The sequence below is a fragment of the Oncorhynchus kisutch genome, linkage group LG28 (genome assembly GCF_002021735.2).
Source record: "Oncorhynchus kisutch isolate 150728-3 linkage group LG28, Okis_V2, whole genome shotgun sequence".
NCBI lineage: Eukaryota > Metazoa > Chordata > Actinopteri > Salmoniformes > Salmonidae > Oncorhynchus > Oncorhynchus kisutch.
In genome coordinates, this window is record NC_034201.2 from 15,127,141 (window position 1) to 15,152,877 (window position 25,737).

At 41.1% G+C, this 25,737-nt stretch overlaps 1 protein-coding gene across 3 annotated transcripts in view; it reads right to left on the reverse strand.

Annotated features, from left to right (window-relative positions):
* Window positions 1-664: 664 nt before the first annotated feature.
* Window positions 665-25,737, reverse strand: part of msna (moesin a) — a 35,030-nt gene continuing 9,957 nt past the window's right edge. For 2 of the 3 annotated variants that reach the window (XM_020463680.2, XM_031807834.1), the window contains exons 2-13: window positions 21,547-21,630; window positions 17,402-17,497; window positions 17,015-17,289; window positions 16,828-16,911; window positions 10,852-10,998; window positions 10,586-10,682; window positions 9,731-9,894; window positions 9,174-9,304; window positions 8,767-8,927; window positions 8,329-8,421; window positions 2,869-3,099; window positions 1,577-2,672 (exon numbers count right to left, since the gene is read on the reverse strand). In XM_020463680.2, the coding sequence (XP_020319269.1) occupies window positions 2,508-2,672; window positions 2,869-3,099; window positions 8,329-8,421; window positions 8,767-8,927; window positions 9,174-9,304; window positions 9,731-9,894; window positions 10,586-10,682; window positions 10,852-10,998; window positions 16,828-16,911; window positions 17,015-17,289; window positions 17,402-17,497; window positions 21,547-21,630 (1,728 nt within the window). In that variant the 3' untranslated portion in view covers window positions 1,577-2,507. Of the gene's footprint in view, window positions 2,673-2,868; window positions 3,100-8,328; window positions 8,422-8,766; window positions 8,928-9,173; window positions 9,305-9,730; window positions 9,895-10,585; window positions 10,683-10,851; window positions 10,999-16,827; window positions 16,912-17,014; window positions 17,290-17,401; window positions 17,498-21,546; window positions 21,631-25,737 lie in introns of those variants that run through there. The other variant, XM_020463681.1, reaches the window with a different exon arrangement.

Here is a 25,737-nt window from a genome sequence, read left to right on the forward strand (position 1 = left end):
GATTTGCCAGATAGCCAATCGGCCCATGCAGTAGACTATATCCCTGGTATAGCCCCCATCTCCCCTAATCTACATCAGATGCACTCATATATGCCCTGCTTTTTACAGTCTATGGCTGCTACTCACAGAATGTTTCAGTGCAGGCAGAGACAAGAGTGACTTTGAAATTGAACGTCTATCCATGTCCCGAGGACTTCAGGAAATACCTTAAAAACCGGTCACTAGGGGCAACTGTGAGCTCTATTACCATCAAGTAGGCTTGACTCTGGATCTGAAGGTTGCGTGTTTGATCCCACAGGTTGACACTTTATTTTTTTTACCCTATCCAAAACCTTAACCCATAACCTTTTACATTTGATGGGTGGAGCAACTAAAAAAAAGGTATTGGAGAAATGGAATGATACTGAGCAGGAGTCAACCCAGGGTGTCAAAAATACGTTGAAATTCGACATTTGGAGCAACATTGAAATTTGACATACAAACCATTTTTCTTTTCATTGAGGCCCCAATTATCAGCCAAATAATGATACATCTGCACAAAAACACATATTTGGACATTCCCACTTGGCTAAAGATGGAGCAGCCCATCCGGCATTTGCCCAAAATTCCTGTTTCTGAGATCATACAAAAAAATAAGGAAAAGGGAAAACATAACACATAAAACTGTAGTTTCTGCTTTTAATGACAGTTGAAATGAAGACTAGCAGCAAATGTCTGCTGAAGACAAAGCACTGCCTTGTACTGTAACATCCTTGTTTTGATTCTGGCTGGTGGCTTCCAGTCATGCATATAATTGAATTGACAAAAGGCTAGCGGGACACTTAAGACATCTGCATACTAGGTTCGGTTTGCTCCTAGCCAAACTCAAAAGACCTTCGCTTGAAAAATGAATGAGAAAGTAGCGACAATATGGGCGCGTGGCATGTGAACGCGTTCCTATATGACGTCGAGTCGCAAGCTAGCGCGAGGACGCGCTCTTTGAAAGGGGGGAGTAGTGTAACGACCCTGGGGTTAGAACGTAATGAAACAGGCAGGGAGCAGGTCTCGAGCCCTCGACCTTCTAGTCCGAAGTCCAGCGCGCTATCGACGGTGCCGCAAAAGCATGCTCAAGCCGCAGAGTCGATATCCGCTCTTGTAAACCCAGGGTCGTTACTACTCTTTGTCCCTCTTGAGGCGCCGTAGCCAGTGTACACTTCCTCAAAATAATCTGAATTCATCTAAAATAAGGTTTTAGTGGCGATGAGGTTTTAGTGGCGCAATTTTATATCTAAGATGTTTGTTGTAGTATTTCTCAAGTGATTTTTGCATGAAAACGAGTTGTCTCACGCTGACTGACAAACACTTGATTGAAGAATCCCTACTGTTGACCAATCATGAAGGCGCATAGACTTCAGTTACCGAATTTCAATTTACCTCAAGAAACTAAAATTGTGTGCACGAACTGCCCCCAAAAAACAACATTGCAGAAGACCAAAACGTCACAACAGCGTTGTGTCGTCATAATATATACACAAACTATTTTGAACTGTTACGGATGGGAAGCATGCAGACAACTTTACATTTCATAAGACATCCATCTTTTTACACATCATAACCTGTTTTATTGAAAAATCCAAATCACAAAATAAATCCTTCAAGACAGGCCGTAGAATCATATTTCTAAAAATTCCATATAATAAAATACTTAGCAAAGGATTGATATACAAAAACAAACCCCTAATCATGGTAGCTACTAGTGTGCATGGCTATATGTCATAGCAGATACACTTGGTCTATAAAGAGTCATTCATAAGTATGTGTCTCTCTGAAAATGGTAAACGTGGTATTCCAGCGCTTATTTCATATGGACTTAATAAAATCTTATGTAAAAGTAATACTGTTGAGAGTTTCCAAACAAAGATGTCCTTCTCTTAGAAAGACAACAATCTCTTTAAATGCCTAAAATTAGAATATAATAAAAAACTACAATCTAATTACAGTTTGATGTTTTCTCTTAATTTGTGGAAAATGCTTACAGTAATAGGTCTACTTCAAAACAAACAAACCTGCTCTGAAATAATGACACCTAAAATGTGGCCAACCATAACGTAATTGCAGCTGTCCTGCATTGTGTTGTTTTGTTAATTTTTAGTTTAAAACAGTGTGAGAGATGAATCACTTAAAAATAACTAAATTATAATCAATAAAAACACCCTCCATCTATAACCCAAATTCAAAGGCTGGAAAAATGTATTATCAAATTTGATTCACTTTAAACCATTCTTCTATAAAAAATGTCCCTGATGCATCCACTTATTTCATAATTCTGAATAACATTACATGTAATGTGATTTGTGCACCATTATTCATATACATTTTGCTGTACTTTTGTTTTGCTTTTTGATATGTATTCTGGTCTTGTTTGGGTAAAAGGCACTGTAGCTTGTGTGAGGCAGGTCTGCAGTCTAGAATGAATGGACCAAGTATGGCACCGCTGTGGGGGTTATAGTAGTTGCAAACAAGATACATCACATACACTCAAACTCGTCTATACGCTGCTTGGTGTTGCCCGACCGAATCTGCCGGAGGGTCTTGTACTTGTCCCGTCCAGCTTTCACATTATCCGCATGGATGATGTCATTTGCGGTTTTCTTGGTCTCATCTCGAGCGATGGCCAACTCCGAGCTCAAAGCCTGGTAGAGGAAAGATAACATTACTGCCAAGTCTCACTACGGCTCACACAACAACACAGGTATACCAGGACATGTTCATAGGCCCCATTCTTGTAATCTCTACAATATCATAAAGAGTGATGCAACCCCTATAAACAGCTGTGTCTCTAGTCCTGGAGGTGTTTGATGTGGACAGCAGCCACAGTCGGTCACTCACCAGCAGGTGTTGCTGCACGCGCTCGTTCTTCTCGGCTTCGGTCATACGCTCCTCCTCGCTGCGGTCTTTGTAGGAGATGCCGCCCGTGAATTCGGCACTGGCCTGGTCGCTGGTCTCGTCATTCTCGTCATGCTCGTTCTCGGCCTGCATAGGCTCCTGTATGTGTGATGCCATGATTTTGCTGTTCAGCTCCTCTTTGGTCTTCTCCAGGTCCTCCTGCACCATGCAGGCCTAAGGGGGGCAGCCACTAATGTTAATGACTCATGGTATGAACTGATTCAGGACAAGGAATATCAATCAATAGGTTATGTGATAAAAACAAACATAGGGGTGAACTTCAGGTGAACTTCAGTGTTAGCTAATGGTTTAGCTGAGTCCAGTATAATCTAATATATCCATAAAGGATTTTGTGTCACTACAGCACAGTATTAGCCAATCTTTCACCTGTCTGATTCTGTTCAAATAAAATAAAATGTTATTGGATGTGATTGCGAGTGTAGCGAAATGCTTGTGCTTCTAGTTCCGACAGTGCAGTAATATCTAACAGTATTCTAACAATTCCACAACAACTGCCTAATACACACAAATCTAAGTAAAGGGATGGAATAAAAGTATATACATATAAATATAAGGATGAGCGATGACCGAGCGGCATAGACAAGATGCAATAGATATGTAAACATTATTAAAGTGGCATTATTAAAGTGACTAGTGATCCATTTTTTAAAGTCGCCAATGATTTCCAGTCTGTATGTAGGCAGTAGCCTTTCTGTGTTAGTGATGGCTGTTTAACAGTCTGATGGCCTTGAGATAGAAGCTGTTTTTCAGTCTCTCAGTACCAGCTTTGATGCACCTGTACTGACCACACCTTCTGGATGGTAGCGGGGTGAACAGGCAGTGGCTCGGGTGGTTGTTTTTGTTGATGATCTTTTTAGCCTTCCTGTGACATCGGGTGCTGTGGGTGTCCTGGGGGGCAGGTAGTTTACCCCCGGTGATGCGTTGCGTAGACCGCACCACCCTCTGGAGAGCCTTGCGTTTGTGGGTGGTGCAGTTGCTGTACCAGGCGGTGATACAGCCCGACAGGATGCTCTCAATTGTGCATCTGTAAAAGTTTGTGAGGGTTTTAGCCGACAAGCCAAATTTCTTCAGCCTCCTGAGGTTGAAGAGACGCTGTTGCGCCGCCTTCACCATACTGCCTGTGTGGGTGGACCATTTCAGTTTGTCCGTGATGTATATGCCGAGGATCTTAAAACTTTCCTCCTTCTCCACTGCTGTCCCGTCGTTGTGGATAGTGGGGTGCTCCCTCTGCTGTTTCCTGAAGTCCACGATCATCTCCTTTGTTTTGTTGACGTTGAGTGAGAGGTTGTTTTCCTGACACCACACTTCAAGTGTGTGTCTCGTCGTTCTTGGTAATCAAGCTCACTACTGATGTGTTGTCTGCAAACTTGATGATTGAGTTGGAGGCGTGCATGGCCGCGCAGTCATGGGTGAACAGAGAGTACAGGAGGGGGCTGAGCACGCACCCTTGTGGGGCCCCAGTGTTGAGGATCAGCGAAGTGGAGATGTTGCTTACTACCTTCACCACCTGGGGGTGGCCAGTCAGGAAGTCCAGGATCCAATTGCACATGGCGAGGTTGAGACCCAGGGCCTCAAGCTTAATGATAAGCTTGGAGGGTACACATTATTATTTTCAATGACGGCCTAGGAACGGTGGGTTAACTGCCTCGTTCAGAGGCTGAACGACAGATTTTCACCTTGTCGGCTCGGGGGATCCAATCTTGCAACCTTACAGTTAACTCGTCCAGCGCAATAACGTCCTGCCTCTCTCTCGTTGCACTCCACAAGGAGACTGACTGCCTGTTACGCGAATGCAGTAAGCCAAGGTAAGTTGCTAGCTAGCATTAAACTTATCTTATAAAAAACAATCAATCATAATCACTAGTTAACTACACATGGTTGATGATATTACTAGATATTATCTAGTGTGTCCTGCGTTGCATATAATCTGACTGAGCATACAAGCATACAAGTATACAAGTATCTAAGTATCTGACTGAGCGGTGGTAGGCAGAAGCAGGCGCGTAAACATTCATTCAAACAGCACTTTCGTTGGTTTTGCCAGCAGCTCTTCGTTGTGCGTCAAGCATTGCGCTGTTTATGACTTCAAGCCTATCAACTCCCGAGATGAGGCTGGTGTAACCGAAGTGAAATGGCTAGCTAGTTAGCGTGCGCTAATAGCTTTTCCAACTTCACTCGCTCTGAGCCTTGGGGTGGTTGTTTCCCTTGCTCTGCATGGGTAACGCTGCTTCAATGGTGGCTGTTGTCGTTGTGTTGCTGGTTCGAGCCCAGGGAGGAGCGAGGAGAGGGACGGAAGCTATACTGTTAAACTGGCAATACTAAAGTGCCTATAAGAACATCCAATAGTCAAAGGTTAATGAAATACAAATGGTATAGAGAGAAATAGTCCTATAAGTCCTATAATAACTACAACCTAAAACTTCTTACCTGGGAATATTGAAGACTCATGTTAAAAGGAACCACCAGCTTTCATATGTTCTCATGTTCTGAGCAAGGAACTAAAACGTCAGCTTTCTTACATAGCACATATTGCACTTTTACTTTCTCTCTAACACTTTGTTTTTGCATTATTTAAACCAAATTGAACATGTTTCATTATTTACTTGAGGCTAAATTGATTTTATTGATGTATTATATTAAGTTAAAATAAGTGTTTATTCAGTATTGTTGTAATTGTCATTATTACAAATACATTTTTTATTTATTTTTTAAATCAGACGATTTAAATCGGTATCGGCATTTTTGGTCCTCTAATGATCGGTATCGGCGCTGAAAAATCATAATCGGTCGACCTCTAGTGTTGAATGCTGAGCTGTAGTCAATGAACAACATTCTTACATAGGTATTCCTCCTGGCGATTTCATCTCATGTGGACATATTGGGGCGGTATGCAAATTGTAGTGGGTCTGGGTGGAGGTGATATGATCTTTGACTAGTCTCTCAAAGCACTTCATGATGACAGAAGTGAGTGCTACAGCACGATAGTCATTTAGTTCAGTTACCTTTGCCTTCTTTGGTACAGAAACAATGGTGGTCATCTTGAAGCATATGGGGACAGCAGATTGGGATTGGGAGAGATTGAATATGTCCGTAAGCACACCAGCCAGCTGGCCTGCACATGCTCTGAGGACACGGATAGGGATGCCGTCTGGGCCGGTAGTCTTGCTAGGTTTAGCACTTCTAAATGTCTTACTCACGTCGCCCATGTAGAAGGAGAGCCCACAGTCCTTGGTAGTGGGCCGCGTCGGTGGCACTGTATTATCCTCAAAGCTGGCAAAGGTGTTTAGTTTGTCTAGAAGCAAGACGTCAGTGTCCGTGACGTGGATGGTTTTCTTTTCGTAGTCCGTGACTGCCTGTAGACCCTGCCACATACGTCTCGTGTCTGAGCCGTTGAATTGCAACTCCACTTTGTCCCTATACTGACATTTCACTTGTTTGATTGCCTTTTGGAGGGAATAACTGCACTGTTTGTATTCAGCCATATTCCCGGTCATCTTTCCATGATTAAATGCGGTGGTTCGCGCTTTCAGATTTGCGCGAATGCCGCCATCTATCCATGGTTTCTGGTTATGGTAGGTTTTAAGTCACTGTGGGTACAACATCTACAATGCTTTACCTTATAAACTCACTCACCGAATCAGTGTATAAATCAATATTATTCTCTGAGGCTGCCCGGCACATTTCCCAGTCTGTGTGGTCAAAACAATCTTGTAGCGTGGATCCCGATTGATCAGGCCAGCATTGAATAGTTCTTGTCATGGGTACATCCTGTTTGAGTTTCTGCTTATAGGACAGGAGGAGCAAAATGGAGTTGTGGTCAGATTTGCCGAAGGGATGGCGGGGGAGGGCCTTGTATGCGCCACGGAAGTTAAAGTAGCAGCAATCCAGTGTATTTCCCGCATGAGTGCGAGAATCAATATGCAGGTCGAATTTAGGTAGCCTTGTTCTCAAATTTGCTTTGTTAAAATCCCCAGATACAATAAATGCAGCCTCAGGATGATGGTTTAGAGTTCAGTGAAGTTCCTTGAGGGCCGTCGTGGTATCGGCTTGAGCGGGGATATACACAGCTGTGACAATAACCGACGAGAATTCTCTTGGGAGATAATATGGTCGGCATTTGATTGTGAGGAATTCTAGGTTAGGTGAACAAAAGGACTTGAGTTCATGCATGTTGTTATGATTACACCATGAGTCGTTAATCATGAAGCATACACCCCCGCCATTCTTCATAGAGAGATCTTTATTTCTGTCGGTGCGACACAAAGAATCCCGGTGACTGTACCGACTCCGACAACATATCTCGAGAGAGAGACATGTTTCCATGAAACAGAGTATGTTACAATACCTGATGTCTCTCTGGAAAGCAACCCTTGTCCTAATTTTGCCCACCTTGTTATCTAGAGACTGGACATTGGCGAGTAATATACTCGGAAGCGGTGGGTGGAGTGCACACCTCCGAAGTCTGACCAGGAGGCCACTCTGTTTACGTCTTCTGCGGCAACGTTGTTTTGGGTCAGCCTCTGGGAACACATCAAATGCCCTGGGTGGCGAACAAAGGATCCGCTTCGGGATAGTCATATTCCTGGTCGTAATGTTGGTAAGTTGACGTCGCTTTGATATCAAATAGTTCTTCCCGGCTGTATGTAATAAAACTTAAAATTTTCTGGGCTAACGATGTAAGAAATAATACATTAAAAAACAAAATACTGCATAGTTTCGTAAGGACTAGAAGCGAGGTGACCCTCTCTGTTGGTGCCATCTTGCTGTTGCCCCCTGGCAGAAGAAATATGACGTCTATAAGATTCTACAGTCCTAATGGACCCAAAATATACATTTATTCCCTGGGTGACAGGTGCACCAATCAGTGACAGTCTAAGCTCATAAATCCATCGTATGAATATGGGTTTGTTCTAGACAGCACAATCACAGGACATTTGGGACCTGCCATTTAGATTTGCTTTCTTTCAAATGCTAAAATAGGGAAAAAATGCACAATGGGGTGAAAGATATCCTCCCAGGCAAACAGGATTTCCCTAACGTAAAGACAGAGAACCCTCCCCTTACAGCCAGGCCCACACCACAGCATGAGTCACCATGCCCACAGGGAGGAGAGGAGGGGCCCTTCCTATGGAGCAATGCCCTGCACCAGAGGGAGTCTAAGTATGGTATCTTAAAACAAACAGTGCCCAACTGCTATAACTTCAGAACATCAAATCAGGGCTAAGCTTGAATGCTAGACTATGGTTCATCCTAATTTTTTACTTTTTTCTAATGGATAAATTACTGTAACATTGACTATAGCTTAATGACACATGGGACTAAACCATTTGAGAAGGTGGGGGAGGTCAGAGTGAATGAAGAGAGCAGTAGCTGAGACCACACCTTCTGTTGCCACTGCGTTGCCTCATCCTCCTTTTTCTGCTTGGCGTCCTCCAGTAGTGAGATCTTTGAGGTCAGCTCAGCCAGTTCCGTGGCCTGTGGAAACAATTTTTTTATTTTCAATTTCTTTCCATGAATTTGGATTTGAAAGTTTCAACAGATGTTTGCTTATTTTCCTTTCCAAACCATGTGAAGACTACCACAGTTAGAAAACTAGAAGTTAAACAATGATTTTCATGCATTTCACAATTTCTAGAATAATAATATTAACTATCATGATAATACATGTTCCTATACAATACAAATAATAATTGATGTGTTATATTCCAATGAATGAACTACAGTAATTCATAATCATCCCTTTACTCAGCTCATCACTCTGTAGCACAATGCTACGTGCTGACACTGCGTGTGCTGTTCATTAATGTGTGTGTAACTCACCAAGTGTTCCTGGTTCTTCATCTGGTTCTCAGACTGCTGGAGCAGGGCGGTCTTGGCCTCCTCAGCCATCCTGCGTTCCTTCTCCAGACGCTCCGCCTCCTCCTGAGCACGCTTCCTCTCCTGCTCCAACTCCAGGGCCCTCCGTGTCTGCTCCTCCAACTCTGCACACACAGTAATGATGATAGACAGAATTAATTATGTGTACTGTAGCTTGGGCTTCATTATCTCTCTTGCAAAATATGTTTTACCTCAACAAGACTAACTTGCATAAATAAAGGATAAATTAACAACTTGTGTATTTAGACAACAATCAATAAAAAGCTATGAACAACCACACTTATAAGACTCCCAGCTTTAAGAGTAAAGAAAATAGTTTGTTTATACTACAGAAATTGGGTGTTTCCAACCTTGCTGAGCTTTTTTTGTCTGTTCCTCAATCTGTTTCAGTCTCTCCATAAGCTCCTCCTTCTCCTTTTCAATCTTTTCCTTTTCTTTTTCAGCAAGTTCTCTCTTCTTCTTTTCGTTCTCCAGCAGTGCCCTGGTGGACAGAGGCCGTAGAGTAAACAGGGATATAGAAGGGAGGGAACATGGATAACTTCCTAACATTGTCAAGCCTTCTTTATCAGACAATAGGCCAACATAAACATTAGCTAAATAGATCTGTCATTGTTCTGATGGCTACTGAAGTTAGAGGGAATTTCTTAAGAAAAATCCACTCATAACAAAGACCCTCATGTGTGGCCAGTGGCCACCAGTTGACACCCACAACAGTCTGCTGATTTGAATGTTAGAAACTATCAATTGATGCACAAATGCCCTTCATGTTCAGCTTTATTTTTGAGCATTGCTGTTGGGCTTGTACAAGGATGACACAAATACAGAGGCAGGAGTAACCAAAGGTCTGATGTCTTGAAATAGACTCATGTTAGCAGTAGCTTGAGTGTGTGGTGGTGGTGACACTGACCTCTCCATCTTCTTGTGGTTCTTCTCCTCTCTGGCCTGGGCCTTCATCTGCTGTACCTCGATGGTGTCTGGTTTGCGGCGACGCATATACAGCTCATGATTGCCCATACAAAGTGCCAGGATGCGCTTGTTGATACGCAGTCGTGGAGCATAGAATACAAAGTCCTAGAAGAGAAAGCATGTTTGACTATCCAACGTGGTCTCAGAGCATTTCGTATTATTTTATACATAAATCTCAGACACGCCATTTAGTTTGAATTGTTACGTTTCGTATAGTATGTATTAAATTGTGGATGTCCATCATCCATTTTGTATAATATGTAACGAATTGCAATTCGTACAATATGTTACGAATTTCCAAAATGTACAATATGTTACAAATTTGCAAAATGTATATGTTAAGAATTCCAATTTGTTGTGACCAATGTTAGCTAGATGGCTAACACTAACATTAGCTAGCTCTAGGGGTAGGAGTTAGGTTAAGGTTAGGGTAAGGGTTAGCTAAAAGGGTTAAGATTAGGGGAATGGTTAGCTAACAGGCTAAGTAGCTAAAAGGTAGTAGCTAAGTAGCTAAAGTTGTCTTTGATGAGATTCAATCAAACATGCAACCTTTGGATTGCTAGACATTCGTTTTTGTCTCAAGTAACTTATGTAACCATACCAAATGTAACATACAAATTACAGTGTCCGAGATGTATATTTACTATGTTATGTCTGATCTATGAGACCAGTCCATACCAGTAATCTTTCTAAAAATAATTATGGCAACAATAATGATTTTTGTACCTAGGAGATACTGTATAATACTGTATAACCTTATAAACTATGGATGAGTATAGAGAGGGTGGTTACATACTGGTGCTTTCTTGTCAATGGGTTTGATGACAAACTTCTTGTCATTGAAGGAAATATTCCTGATTTCACTCCATGGGAATCCAATTTTAGGTGTCATCCTGTTGAGGCAAAAATAACATATAAACAGTGATATTTGCACTATTTTGCACATAATGTCATAATCAGAAAACAACCATTGTACCTAAGTTTGTAAGCATATGTTTAACATATTTCAGTCCCATACTTGTGAGTACCCCTGTGGTGTATATTTCGACATGAGTCACTCACTTATCATTTTGTTCGTAAATGTTGAGTCCCAGGGCGTCTACTCCTAACCACAACTCTGATCCTTTCTTGTTCTTGATGCTGAAGTAGTTGACACCGTACATCTCCAGATCCTGGGCGATCTTCAGGTACTCCATCATTGAATCCTCTCTGTGGAAGTAATACAAATTACATTAAATTTTTTTTTTTTTTTCAATGACTGGTGCAATGTTCACAAGTATGTGGTACATTTTCACAACTGTAAGCACAAAAAATAAAAACAGATGTTTCAAAAACTAAGTACATTTTCAATAGATTGAGTACTTAAAACCAAAGTCAAAGTAATTTGTTCACTGCACCAAATCACTCTTTCAATATGCATACATATTCAATCTAGGTATCTGCTTTTCAAAATGTAATATACACATTACTTTTGATATAATTTGCTTGTCATTTGTTAACAATACCTTTAACTATCACTTAATCAAACTGCTCAAAACTGATAACTACTGAACCAAAATTATGTAGTGCCTAGTTTACGTGTATATAGTTTAATAACTGCTGAACACTGTAAAATAAATGTATCAATTTGACATCAATTTATGTTGGAAGGTAAAACCAAATCATATGTATGTGGCTGTAAATACTACATCATAATTCTCCATCAGCCAGTGTGTTTCAATAGGACAAAGTGGAATGAGTCACTGTATGTGCTACCATTTAGAATTATAGTGTAGTGTACAATGCACTGCTGAACTAAATGGTTGTATATAGCAATATATTCCACTCAACTGAATTTCATTGATGAATCAATTAGAGAGAAAGGCGATACTATATCAGTTGTCAAGTCATGTAGAGAAGGTGATCTTGTATAATGTTGCATGGGGCAGAAATGGCATTCAACACCATGATACACCAACATACATCTTTAAAATCACTTATTTAAGTTTTTTTTACAATCATAATAGGATAGTTCATATATATACACAATTTAGCTTTCACATCAATACATGCGTTCATAATTACATTACATGGTTTACAGATTTAATAGTGTCCATGGAAGTTTCTGTAGGCCAGCTTCTTTTTAGTTTACATTTACATCATTTAGCAGATGCTCGTATCCAGAGCAACTTACAGGAGCAATTAGGGTTAAGTCCCTTGCTCAACTGGACATCGGCAGATGTCGGCTCAGGGATTCAAACCAGCAACTTTACGATTACTGGCCCAACGCTCTTAACCGCTAGGCTACCTGCCGCCCTAGTTCTGTTATGATTTGTTTAAAAATAGAGTTTGAGGGGACAAAAATGTGTTTACTAGTCAATGCATCTTGTCTTCCAAATCTTATTGTTCACAATGCATATTATTGTCCACCATCATTCTTTAGTTTTGTCATCTATATGAGTATCGAAGACACCTACATCAAAATCAAAACTTCATCAGATCCCATATTTCTTTAGTTCTGTAGCAGTTGCATAAAAAGTGTTCTAAACTCTCTTCATCAAGACAATTGGGCATAAGACAAAATGTACTTTTAGCAAAACAGCTCCACTTTACTACAGCACGCACTGGTAGACGTCGTACAGAAATCAACCATGCAGTATCTGTCAATTGTGTACTGAGTAGATTTTGAATGCACTCTTCACTTTCTGCAGGGATCAGGGTTTCGGTATGCAGCTTCACCACCATACATTTAATCAGATATCACTTTAAAAATAGTTTTGTTCGAGTCACTGTTCTAGAATCCTTAAGAGTCTATTGACGCACCCGTGTCACGGGACTTGTCTGAAGGTAAACGGTTCCAGTTTAAAAAAAATTATGGACGTACAGTGCCTTTGGAAAGTATTCAGACCCCTTGACTTTTTCAAAATTTTGTTACATTACAGTCTATTCTACAAAAAAAGTGTTTATCCTCATTAATCTACACACAATACTCCATAATGACAAAGCGAAAACAGGTTTTTAGACATGTTTCCACATTTATATAAAAAACAAAACAGAAATACCTTATTTATATACAGTGAGAAGAAAAATAATGTGAACCCTTTGGAATGACCTGAATTTCTCCATAAATTGGTCATCAAATTTGATCTGAAGATAATTTATTTTTTATTTAACCTTTATTTAACTAGGCAAGCCAGTTAAGAACAAATTCTTATTTACAAACCCGGACGATGCTGGGCCAATTGTGTGCCGCCCTATGGGACTCGCAATCACGACGGGATGTGATGTAGCCTGGATTCAGCACTGTTGCTACTCTCCCTAGGAGTGGCCGTCCTGCAAAGATGACTGCAAGAGCACAGCGCAGAATGCTCAAAGAGGTTAAGAAGAATCCTAGAGTGTTAGCTAAAGACTTACAGAAATCTCTGGAACATGCTAACATCTCTGTTGACGAGTCTACGATACGTAAAACACTAAACAAGAATGGTGTTCATGGGAGGACACCACGGAAGAAGCCACTGCTGTCCCCAAAAAATATTGTTGCACGTCTGAAGTTTGCAAATGTGCACCTGGATGTTCCACAGCGCTACTGGCAAAACATTCTGTGGACAGATGAAACTACAGTTCAATTATTTGGAAGGAACACACAACACTATGTGTGGATAAAAAATGTCACAACACACCAAAATCAAAACCTTATCCCAACTGTAAAGTATGGTGGAGGGAGCGGCATGGTTTGGGGCTGCTTTGCTGCCTCAAGGCCTGGACAACTTGCTATCATCAACGGAAAAATGAATTCAATAAAGACATGAACACTTATAATTGTTTGTGTGTTGTTAGTTTAAGCAGACTGTGTGTGTCTATTGTTGTGACCTAGATGAAGATCAGATCAAATCTTATGACCAATTTACGCAGAAATCTAGGTATTTCCAAAGGATTCACATACTTTTTTTTGCTTCTGTAGGTATTCAGACCCTTTGCTATGAGACTTGAAATTGAGCTCAGGTGCATCCTGTTTTCATTGATTATCCTTGAAATGCTTCTACAACTTGATTAGAGTCCAACTGTGGTAAATTCAATTGATTGGAAATGATTTGGATAGGCACACACCTGTCTATATGAGGTCTCACAGTTGACAGTGCATGTCAGAACAAAAACCAAGCCATGAGGTCAAAGGAATTATCCGTAGAGCTCTGAGACAGGATTGGGTCTAGGAACAGACCTGGGGAAGAACACAGTGGCAGAGGTTTGGAACAACCAAGACTCTTCCTAAAGCTGAGCAATCGGGGGAGAAGGGCCTTGGTCAGGGAACCCGATGGTCACTCTGACAGAGCTCAAGAGTTCCTCTGTGGAGATGGGAGAACCTTCTAGAAGGACAACCATCTCTGCAGCTCTCCACCAAAAGGCACCTGAAGGATTCTCAGACCATGAGAAACAAGATTATCTGGTCTGATGAAACCAAGAATAAACTCTTTGGCCTGAATGCCAAGCGTCGCATCTGGAGGAAACCTGGCACCATCGCTACGGTGAAGCATGGTGGAGTCAGCATCATGCTGTGGGTATGTTTTTTCAGGGGCAGGGACTGGGAGAATGGGACTGGGACTAGGACTGTGAGGCTTTGGGACAAGTTTCTGAATATAGTTGAGTGGCCCAGCCAGAGCCTGGACTTAAACCAGATCAATCATCTCTGGAGAGATGTGAAAATAGCTGTGCAACAACGCTCCCCATCCAACCTTAGAGCTTGAGAGGATCTGCCGTGAAGAATGTGAGAAACACCTAAATATAGGTGTGCCAAGCTTGTATCGTCATACCCAAAAAGACTCAAGGCTGTAATCGCTGACAGAGTAAAGGGTCTGAATAGTTATGTAAATGTAATATTTCCGCAAAAAGAAAATGAAGAAAAAAAAATCACTCAAACAGTTTTTCTTTTGTCATTATGGGGTATTGTGTGTAGATTGAGGGGGAAAAAAATACATTTTAATCAATTTTACAATCAGGCTGTAACCTAACAAAATGTGGAAAAAGTCAAGGGGTCTGAATACTTTCCGAGGGCATTGTATATAGATCCCGAGTAATTTCATTTCAGATTTAATTTCTATATGGATGGGAGGTTTAGAAAGCTCATCAGCCATCCAAACTCCTTCTGTTTTTACCATAGCCAACTACTTAACAATACCCCTAGTAGGATAATGAAACTGTATTTCTCATCATGCTCACAACATGCCATTGGATTAAAATGATAAAAATTCTGATTTGCAAACAAATAAATGTGCATGTCAAGTTATGGTAAAATGCTCTCACGGTATTTCACAAAAGATTCACGAAAAACCTAGATTTTGCATGAATGACTCAGGGGTGAAAGATGTGCACAACTCCAATCAATACACAATCAAATGTTCTGAACATAACATAGGGGGCATTACAAGTGTTATCAGTTTAGAGTAGTGATTGGACGATTGATACCAGAGCTCCGACGCTCCGATGCAGTTTTCAAAGCACTACTGATTGGACACAATGTAACGATGCTTGTATCAAAGTAACAATACCATGTGATGATGACGTTTGAAGCTTCGACCGTCACACTACTGATTTATTACTCGTTTTGAAGCATATACCAATGACGGATAGTTTCAAAGTAACATTTCGGTTGATCACATGCTTTTTCAAAATGGGTGTTGCAAAATGCGAGATCCCACTGATTTCACCGTGGTGCTTTCTTTGATACAAAGTTGCTTTCAAACACCAACCTCTGCTGGACACCTTACTTACCAATTTACTTAATGTTTTTCAGTTTATAGCACCTAAACGGTAGCTCAGCAGGTAGGGATGGAGATTTGGAATAAGACACCAGCATAGGCACAAGATTGAATCTTTGCTATAGTTAAAAACCATTTTTTACTGTGAACCCATCTTCCCACTGGTGTTCAAATAATTTGCTTTATTTAGTGTAGCCTATGATCATCTTTTGTCTTCAGCATCCTAAATAATACCGCGGATGCAAAGTTTTAGAAAACATAGCGAACCTGGAGGCAAAAAGGGTAAGTAGAATGTGGGATGCAAACCTATTATTCTAACTAAATTTAGTTTACCAACACTCACACCTATCCATTGCACCACAAAGTTCTGATAGATGCAATGGGAAAACAAGTCTAAATAAACATTTTGAAAAACGCTAATTTATTCCTGTTCAGCAGATGTCAATAATGTGTTAAAAGACCAGTGTAATAAAATTTAAAAATTGCACCACAATTTGGTGAAAGCCGCAAAAGGGTTTAGAAAGCCTTGGTTTCCCATCACTAGATTAGAGTTTTTAAAGGTCCAATGCAGACGTTTTTATCTCAATATCAAATCATTTCTGGGAAACAATTAAGTACATTACTGTGATTGATTTAAATTAAAATGGTAAAAATAATTTACAAAATCTGGGAGTGGTCTAAGTGGGGAGGGAAAAACTGAAATCTAGCTGTTATTGGCAAAGAGATTTGGAACACTCTTTCTTCTTTCTGTTGGTCTATTAACTAATTTACCACCTGGTGATGACACCAGGCAGGAAAACAATTCCATCCCACCAAAACAGGCTGAAATTTCAGACGGTCTTTTCAAACAGCTCTTACACTAAAAGGGCATTATCACAACCTCATATAGTGTGGAAATATACTGTACATATAACACAGGAATATTGCGTTATTGACTGCACTGGGCCTTCAAGAGTTTTGAAAATACGCCACTTACATCTAAAAAAATGCACCAAAGTAAGCACCGAAGGAACACAAGCAGTTAAGTTATTTGAAGACTAACAGCTAGGTAGCTGCCATAGTTGTTAATAGGAGTTGATGGTCAAGATGCTTCAAAACATCACAGCACATGCTTTCACATAATCAAGCTCTCAGAGTGCAAATCTATTCACTCTGAGAGAAGCTTAAGCAATTTTCACCATGATGTGGTATGTCCTACTGTGCAGAGATACTCAACTTTCAATTGAAACCAATAGAGATGTTTCTCAGGCCAGGGACAACAAAGCTAGGAGGGGTGAGTAAGTAATGTGTGTGTGTGATTCAGTACCTGAGCATGCCCTTGTGTTCCTCATGCCACACCTGGATTCTCTCCTCCCACTGCTCCTTGTTGAGCTTGTGCTGGTCCAGGACCCTAAAAACACAAAGACAAAATTATATGACACCATAAAAACATGAGAGTACGAAGGTGCAATCAAAAGGTGTTATGTAGACTCTAGAGATGGTGGAGGCCTCACCTCTGAGGCAGCAGTTTTTCACTGGACAGGTATCCTGGCAAGTGAATCTCCTTGTTGTAATCGGCGTACTTGGCCTGCACGGCGTAGGAGGCCAGCAGCACAGCCGTCTCCGGGGGGCAGTAGATGTCATCGTTGAGGATCCCTTCCTTTACCTGCAGGAAGAACAGCCTCTGGGTGGCCTCCTGGATCAGCTCCTCTGACACATCCTCAGGGAAGAACTTGGCCCGGAACTTGAACAGCAGTGGGCTCTCCTTCCTTACATCCTGGGCTGTCACCTAGTGTCAGGGGTCATAAAGATGAGTGGAGGCGCCAGGAGCAGTTTCTCTTTTACTTAAGGTGGCATGGAAACCTTGTTCACTATATCCTTGTTTAAATGGAGGCGCTCACCTTCTTATTGAGCTTGAGCCAGGTCGAGAAACCTTTTGTATCCTGGTACTGCAGACCAAAGAACCACACCTCCCGCAGTCCGATTGTCTTCACAACCTTAGGGCACACAATTTTTAAAAAATGTAACCCAACTCTTAACAGGGGTTAACTGTGTTAAATTGTTTGTGAAAACAGTGTTACATGACATTCTTGTTTCAGGTCAGGTTTTAACTTAGGTAATGGTGCATGATGGTTGAGTCATTCATTTAAAAGAATCTGAAGATTTAATCCTCTCAAGTCCTTCTACACAGTTATATCAAATTATACTGAGGAAATGAATGTGAAACATCTTAGCTTAGTACTTAGACATTCAACTTATCTTTAAAATGAATACAGTTTTTTTTTCTGATGAAAAAAGAATACAGAATCAAATACCCATTTCAAAGCTAAACCTATTGACAATGCTAAAATAGTAAGCTAACTACTTACATTTTTCAACACACTGAACTCATTCACAAAATTGGATATAAATGAATAAATGCTGGCCTGAGGGATAATGCAGTTGCCAGCCATTTCCTAAGAGTAATTGCTTGGACCTACGTGGTGAACAACATAACTCCTCATGTTCTACCCTAGACATTGGTAATATTTTTTTGTTATATCAGTAGATCCTCTCTCTCTCACACAAACACAAACAAACAGAAGATTTGAATCCATTAGGCTAACTAGTGAAAGGCACCCATTGTATGTACTATCAAAACTAGATTGAAATAAGAATTGAGTCACACGTTAAACTTTGTACTACAGCATTTCTGCCCCTTACAGCTCGCTGCCTGATAGACCGAGTAAAAATACAGTGGAAACTCTTATCTAATGGCTGTGGAGGGAGTCATCTAGTCCTCTGCCCAGATTGCCCACTACACCAACTGCCACTTATAGGGAGAGGTCTGTGGGCCGTCCTGACACAGATATGCCAGGACAGCAAAGTCCACACTTCATTTAAAAATCTATCATAATAAATATAAGAGAAACAAAAAAATCTATGTGATTATAATCATGAAGTGAAATAGGGATGACACAACAGCCATAATAACATTGGTGATGGATGCCTTGGGAGTGATTCAAGAGTCTGGCCCTTCTGCTAAAACAATACAGACGTTCTCTGAGGCCAGGCTGGCCTGCCATTCAGCCATGACATATTTCTGTCTGAGAGAGCCACTGTAAAACTAGTGGGACCAAAACCTCTCCTCTCCGCACACAAACAGGCATGGCAGAAAAGTTTGAGACGGTTAGGGACTGATAACCACTCATGCATTAAATTCCTTGGAGAAAGGAAAGGGGGATACCTAGTCAGTTGTACAACTGAATGCCTTCAATAAACATCTGCTGTGTCAACAGCCTGGTAGGGGTGTTTCCCATTAAGAAGACAATGTTTATACACACCACCACTGCCTACACATCACACCATCACTAAACCTCAGTCAAGGCAGTTTAGAATCACGATGTACAATATACATACTAAAGTATGTGGACACCCCTTCAAATGATTGAATTTGGCAATTTCAGCCACATCCGTTGCTGGAAGGTTTATAAAATTGAGCACAAAGCCATGCAATCTCCATAGACAACCATTGGCAGAAGAATGGCCTTACTGAAGAGCTTGGTGACTTTCAACGTGGCACGTCATAGGATGCCACCTTTCCAACAGGTCAGTTCGTCAATTTCTGCCCTGGTCAACTGTAAGTGCTGTTATTGTAAAGTGGAAACATCTAGGAGCAACAATGGCTCAGCTGAAAAGTGGTAGGCCATACAAGCTCACAAAACGGGACCACTGAGTGCTGAAGCACGTAAAAATGGTCTGTCCTCGGTTGCAACACTCACTATGTTTGTGGGCAATGAATAATTAATTACATAATCTCCACCCTCAACCAGTATTCTACAAGAGAACAGACACAAGGGACAACAGACACACCTGGCTCTACATTGCAGATGAGCTGAAGGCAGTCATCAATGACCTTGGACCACAGAAGGTATTTTCACAGGTGACAGACAATGCTGTGAACATGAAGGCTGCTTGGTCTAAAGTGGAGGAGTCCTACCCTCACATCACACCCATTGGCTGTGCTGCTCATGCATTGAATCTGCTCCTGAAAACTGAAACAATGGATATACTCTACAAGAGAGCCAAGGAAATGGTTAGGTATGTTAAGGGTCATCAAGTTATAGCAGCAATCTAACTCACCAAGCAAAGTGAGAAGAATAAGAGCACCACACTGAAGCTGCCCAGCAACATCCGTTGGGGTGGTGTTGTCATCATGTTTGACAGTCTCCTGGAGGGGAAGGAGTCTCTCCAAGAAATGGCCGATATAGACAGCCCCATCAAGAGGATCTTCCTGGATTATGTATTTTGGGAGAGAGTGGTAAGCAGCCTGAAACTCCTGAAACATATAGCAGTAGCCATTGCATGGATTGAGGGAGACAATGCCATCCTGTCTGATGTTCAGAATCTGCTTGCAGATGTAAGAGAAGAAATCCGTAGCGCCCTGCCCACTGTTGCTCCAAGCAGAGGAAACTGCAGTTCTGAAATACATCAAAAAGCGTGAAGACTTCTGCCTGAAGCCCATACACGCCGCAGTGTACATGTTGGACCCCAAGTATGCTGGCAAGAGCATCCTGTCTGGTGCAGAAATCAACAAGGCCTATGGTGTCATCAATACGGTGTCTCGCCACCTTGACCTGGATGTCTGGAGAAGTACACTTCCAAGCAATTTGTGATGGAGATGCAATATGGCAGTCGTGCCAACATATCTCATCTGCCACCTGGTGGAAGCGACTTTGTGGATCTGAGGCTCTTTCCCCTGTTGCCTCCATTCATCCTCCAAATCCCACCAACATCAGCTGCCTCAGAGCGCAACTGGTCCTTGTTTGGGAACACACACACCAAAGCACACAACAGGCTAACCAATACAAGGGCTGAAAAATTGATGGCCATCCAGGCAAATTGAGGCTTTTTGAGCCTGACAACGAGCCATCCTTAGCAAGGTTGGAAAGTGACAGTGAACATGAGGCCTCAGAGTCTGGTGTTCAAGAGGTGGACGTTGAAGAGGTCCACCTCTTGGGAGAAGACATGAGAGGAAGACAACTAAAGCTTTAGTTTCTAGACTATCATTTAACAGATTTTTTACAACGTTTTTGGGAGATACAATGGATCATTGGGGATCATTCAATATTCTCTTTCTTTTGTTGTTCAGTGAAATCATCCCACGTGAAGAGTCAACTCACTTTCAAGTTTAATTCTTTCGTTTTTAAAAATGTCTATCGGAAGGATTTCATAATTTGCCATTATGTCTACTTATGATAAGGTAAAAGGTTTATGTTTCTGTCTCTATATGATATGATAAATATATCCAATGCAAAAAACATCTACATTTAAATAGTATTGATATTCATTTGCATATATTTCCGTTAATTCCCATATATTCCCGTTAATTCCCATATATTCCCATTAATTCCCACGGAAAGTTCCCACCTCTGAATATTCCCCAAAATGTGCAACCCTAGGCGTGACACTAATTCTCGTGGCTGAATGGAAGTCCCTGCAGCAATGTTCCAACATCTAGTGGAAAGCCTTCCCAAAAGAGTGGAGGCTGTTACAGCTGCAAAGGGTGTACTGTAATGTAAAATAAGAATTAGAAATAAAATAGGGGACCATATTAATGCCCATGATTTTGGAATGAGATGTTGGACGAGCAGGTGTCCACATACTTCTGGTCATGTAGTGTATTTCTAATGGTGTAATTTCAATGAGCGAGCACATGTTCACCAGGGGAAATTACTCCGCCCACTTGGAAAGCAAGTGCAAATGAAAAGTTAACAGGACAAAGCGTGCCTTTATTGTCTTGGAAATGGAGTTCCTTTGTGCTGCCAGTGGATTCTATGACTAACATTCTGTCTGCAGCTGAAGAGAGACTAGAGCCTACGCCATAGAGCACAGCTTGACTCAATAAAAGGAACAGTGAGATATCCTCTTAAAATAGACCCTCCACTCCAGTCCCACAACTGGGCTTCCATTCCCCTGCTTGCAATTTACACTGATTGGCAATGAATGAAAGCACAGCAAGAACATGTCATTTGCCTTGTTTCAGTAGAGCAAGCAATTTTCTTACCTGGTCAAAGAGTTGCTTTCCCGTTGTGTTGGCCTGGATGGCAAACTCCAACTCTGCATCCATTGTGGTAACTCGCACACTAATCTGTTGAGGAAACCAAAATAATTGAGTTAGTACGCTATGACTGACAACCAATGAATTCCTTCATAATAAATGTGTTTTTTTAATATTTATTTTTTTACATGTGATGGTATAACTGATTTACAACAAATTTGCATATGAATGTGATGCCTCTGATTGAGAATTTGAGATTGATGAGAATCAATCTACATTATAGAGACTGTTATAGAGTTCCTTACAGTGATTTATGCAAATACAAAAGTTATTTTTTGATTGATCAATGGGGAATGGGCCTTATAGGCATTAGCATGAACCATCATCTGCCTATGACCCCAAGCATTAGGCTTTTCACAGCAGGTCAGGAGTGGACCTACATGACAATACATGGCCAGGAAAATAAGCACACTAACTTCAAAAACTATTTTTGATTAAACATTTTGTCAAAGTAACTTATAACATCTCTTGAAACATTTACAGTTATAGCAGGGTGGATACACATTGCTTCAGAATAACTGGTGTCCAAAATATCACAGTAGAACAGATTAATGAGCAGGCAGCTAATGCATCATAGTACATCAGTTAGGTTCCAAATACTACTTTGACGGCAGTAACCAAAAGCCATAATACAACCATAATACATAATACAGATATCCCTCTAGTGGTGTGGGGGCTGTGCTTTGGCAAAGTGGGTGGGGTTATATCCTGCCTGTTTTGCCCTGTCCGGGTGTATCGTCGGATGGGGCCACAGTGGCCCTGTTGGTCATCTATGAACAGTTGAACATTTTGGCCATGTTCTGTTATAATCTCCACCCGGCACAGCCAGAAGAGGACTGGCCACCCCTCGTAGCCTGGTTCCTCTAGGTTTCTTCCTAGGTTCTGGCCTTTCTAGGGAATTTTTTCTAGCCACCGTGCTTCTACACCTGCATTGCTTGCTGTTTGGGGTTTTAGGCTGGGTTTCTGTACAGCACTTTGAGATATCAGCTGATGTAAGAAGGGCTTTATAAATTGATTTGATTTGATACAACGATTTAGGCTTGATACAACGATTCAACCACAACTTTTATCAAAGCAGTGTGAAACATTTGTCTTTAATTGAAGATACTTTTTGCATGTTCATACTATTCCATTAAATACTCTTTGCATGTTAATTTACACTCCCTTACTCACTAGAGAGGGGAGGGTGGGGCAGACAATAACAATGTTTCAAAGGCATGGGAGAGAGGCGATTGCACTTGGGGACTAAAATTATTGATCAGCCTCAAACCCCCCCAAAATGTTATAATAATAATGTCAGGAAACCTACTGAGGGAGGTATTATCAGCTTATATTAGAAAAAGAGGCACACTGACTCCACAGAAACCAAAGGGAAAATATATCAGTCTTCTCTTAATGATGCATTAAAACTTGTCCACTAACAGAAATTTGATAACAGAACACTGAACAGAATTTATTGGGAGAAGATTTTACACAGAAGATAAAACAATCTCTATATAGCTTCTATACTGGCACTGTGTCAAATGAAAGTTTAGCCACTGAGTATACCTCTCTGAATGAGTAGCTGCAGCAGAAAAACATTTTGGTTTTTGCGTACTAGGGGGACATGTTTTCCCCCAGCTCTCTTTCTCTACTAAGCTGCTCCACTACAGGAAGTAACCACATCCTCTGATAGCTGGGCCTCGCAAGGCGAGGGAGAGCCACCCAACATGCAGCTCACTGAGACTGCATCCTGTAATTCATCACATTTCTGCTTGCCTGCCTGCCTCTCAGAGATCACTTGTGCTCAGTGATCACACCAGCACAATCTCTTTTAGATTTTTTAACACCCACACACACGTACATGCATGCAAAGAGGATAGCTCTCTAGCTCACGGTTCTGCCCTCTTTCGACATTTACTGGAGGCTAATATGTGATTATGATAAAACGTTGCTCTAATACCTGTGCAGTAACAGTAATAATATGAACATTTTTGTAACAGCAAGCTCTACCATTTTTGTAATTACACAAGTGTTATAAGGAATAGTAGCCTATTTAAAGACTTGGGTTTTACCTCTGGAATGTTGAAACACATGATGAAAGACTATCTACAGATTCATATAAATGAGCAAAGTAACTGCTCATGTACAGAAAAACACTTGCATATACTAGCTTTGGGTTTATCCAACACATATACTAGTATTGGGTTATCTTAATCATGATACCAAAACTGGAATTTTAAAAATGAACAAATTGATTGAAGAATGATTCATATAACAGCAGGTATACAAAACCTGATGAGTTAGTCATCAAAATGTTGTTACGTTACAGCCTTACTCAAAAATGTATAAAAAAATGTACAGTACCGCATAATACATACAATACCGCATAATGATACAATACCCCAAAGCAAAGCAAAATACCACAGTAATTATTTTTTCAAATATACTGTATATAAAAAACGGAAATCATCAAAACTATGAAATAACACATATGGAATCATGTAGTAACCAAAAAAAGTGGTAGACAAATCAAAATATATTTTATATTTGAGGATTTTCAAAGTTGCCACCCTTTGCCTTGATGACAGCTTTGCACACACTTGGCATTCTCTTAACCAACTTTTTTTTAACCTTAATTTATCTAGGCAAGTCAGTTAAATTAAGAACAAATTCTTATTTACAATGACGGCCTACCCCGGCCAAACCCAGAAGACGCAGGGCCAATTTTGCACCGCCCTACGGGACTCTCAATCACGGCCGGATGTGATACAGCCTGGAATCCAACAAGGGACTATAGAGACGCCTCTTGCACCTCTTGCCTTAGACTGCTGCGCCACTCAGGAGCACTGAGGTTCATGAGGTAGTCACATGGAATGCATTTCAATTAACAGGTGTGGTTTGTTAAAAGTTCATTTGTGGAAGTTCTTTCCTTCTTAATGCTTTAGAGCCAATCACTTGTGTTCTGACAAGGTAGGGGTGGTATACAGAAGATAGCCCCATTTGGTAAAAGACCAAGTCAATATTAAGGCAAGAACAGCTCAAATAAGCAAAGAGAAACGACAGTCCATCATTACTTTAAGACATGAATGTCAGTCAATACGGAACATTTCAGGAACTTTGAAAGTTTCTTCAAGTGCAGTCGCAAAAACCATCAAGCTCTATGATGAAACTGCCGCTCATGAGGACAGCCACAAGAAAGGAAGACCCAGAGTTACCTTTGCTGCAGAGAACAAGTTCATTAGATTTAACTGCACCTCAGATTGCGAGTAGTGTGGTGTGGTTCCCACGTGAAGCATGGAGGAGGAGGTGTGATGGTGTGGGGTGCCTTGCTGGTGACACTGTCTGTGATTTATTTAGAATTCAAGGCACACTTAACCAGCATGGCGACCACAGCATTCTGCAGTGATACACCATCCCACCTGGTTTGTGCATAGTGGGACTATCATTTGTTTTTCAACAGGACAATGACCCAAAACACAACTCCAGGCTGTGTAAGAGCTATTTGACCAATAAGGAGAGTGATGGAGTGCTGCATCAGATGACCTGGCCTCCACAATCACCCAACCTAAACACAATTGAGATGGTTTGGGATGAGCTGGACCGCAGAGTGAAGGAAAAGCAGCCAACAAGTGCTCAGCATACGTGGGAACTCCTTCAAGACTGTTGGAAAAGAATTCCTCATGAAGCTGGTTGAGAGAATGCCAAGAGTGTGCATAGCTGTCATCAAGGCGAAGGGTGGCTACTTTGAAGAATCTCAAAAATAAATATATTTTGATTTGTTAAACACTTGTGTTGGTTAATAAATGATTCCATTTGTGTTATTTCATAGTTTTGATGTCTTCAATATCATTATATTGTAGAAAATAGTACAAATAAAGAAAAACCCTTGAATGGGTAGGTGTGTCCAAACTTTTGACTGGTACTGTAAGTATTTAGACCCTTTACTCAGTACTTTGTAGCACCTTTGACAGCGATTACAGCCTCGAGTCTTCTTGGGTATGACACTACAAAGGTATGGCACACCTGTATTTTTTTAGTTCCTCCCATTATTCTCTGCAGATCCTCTCAAGCTCTGTCAGGTTGGATGGGGAGTGTCGCAGCACAGCTATTTTCAGGTCTCTCCAGAGATTTTCGATCGGGTTCAAGTCCAGGCTT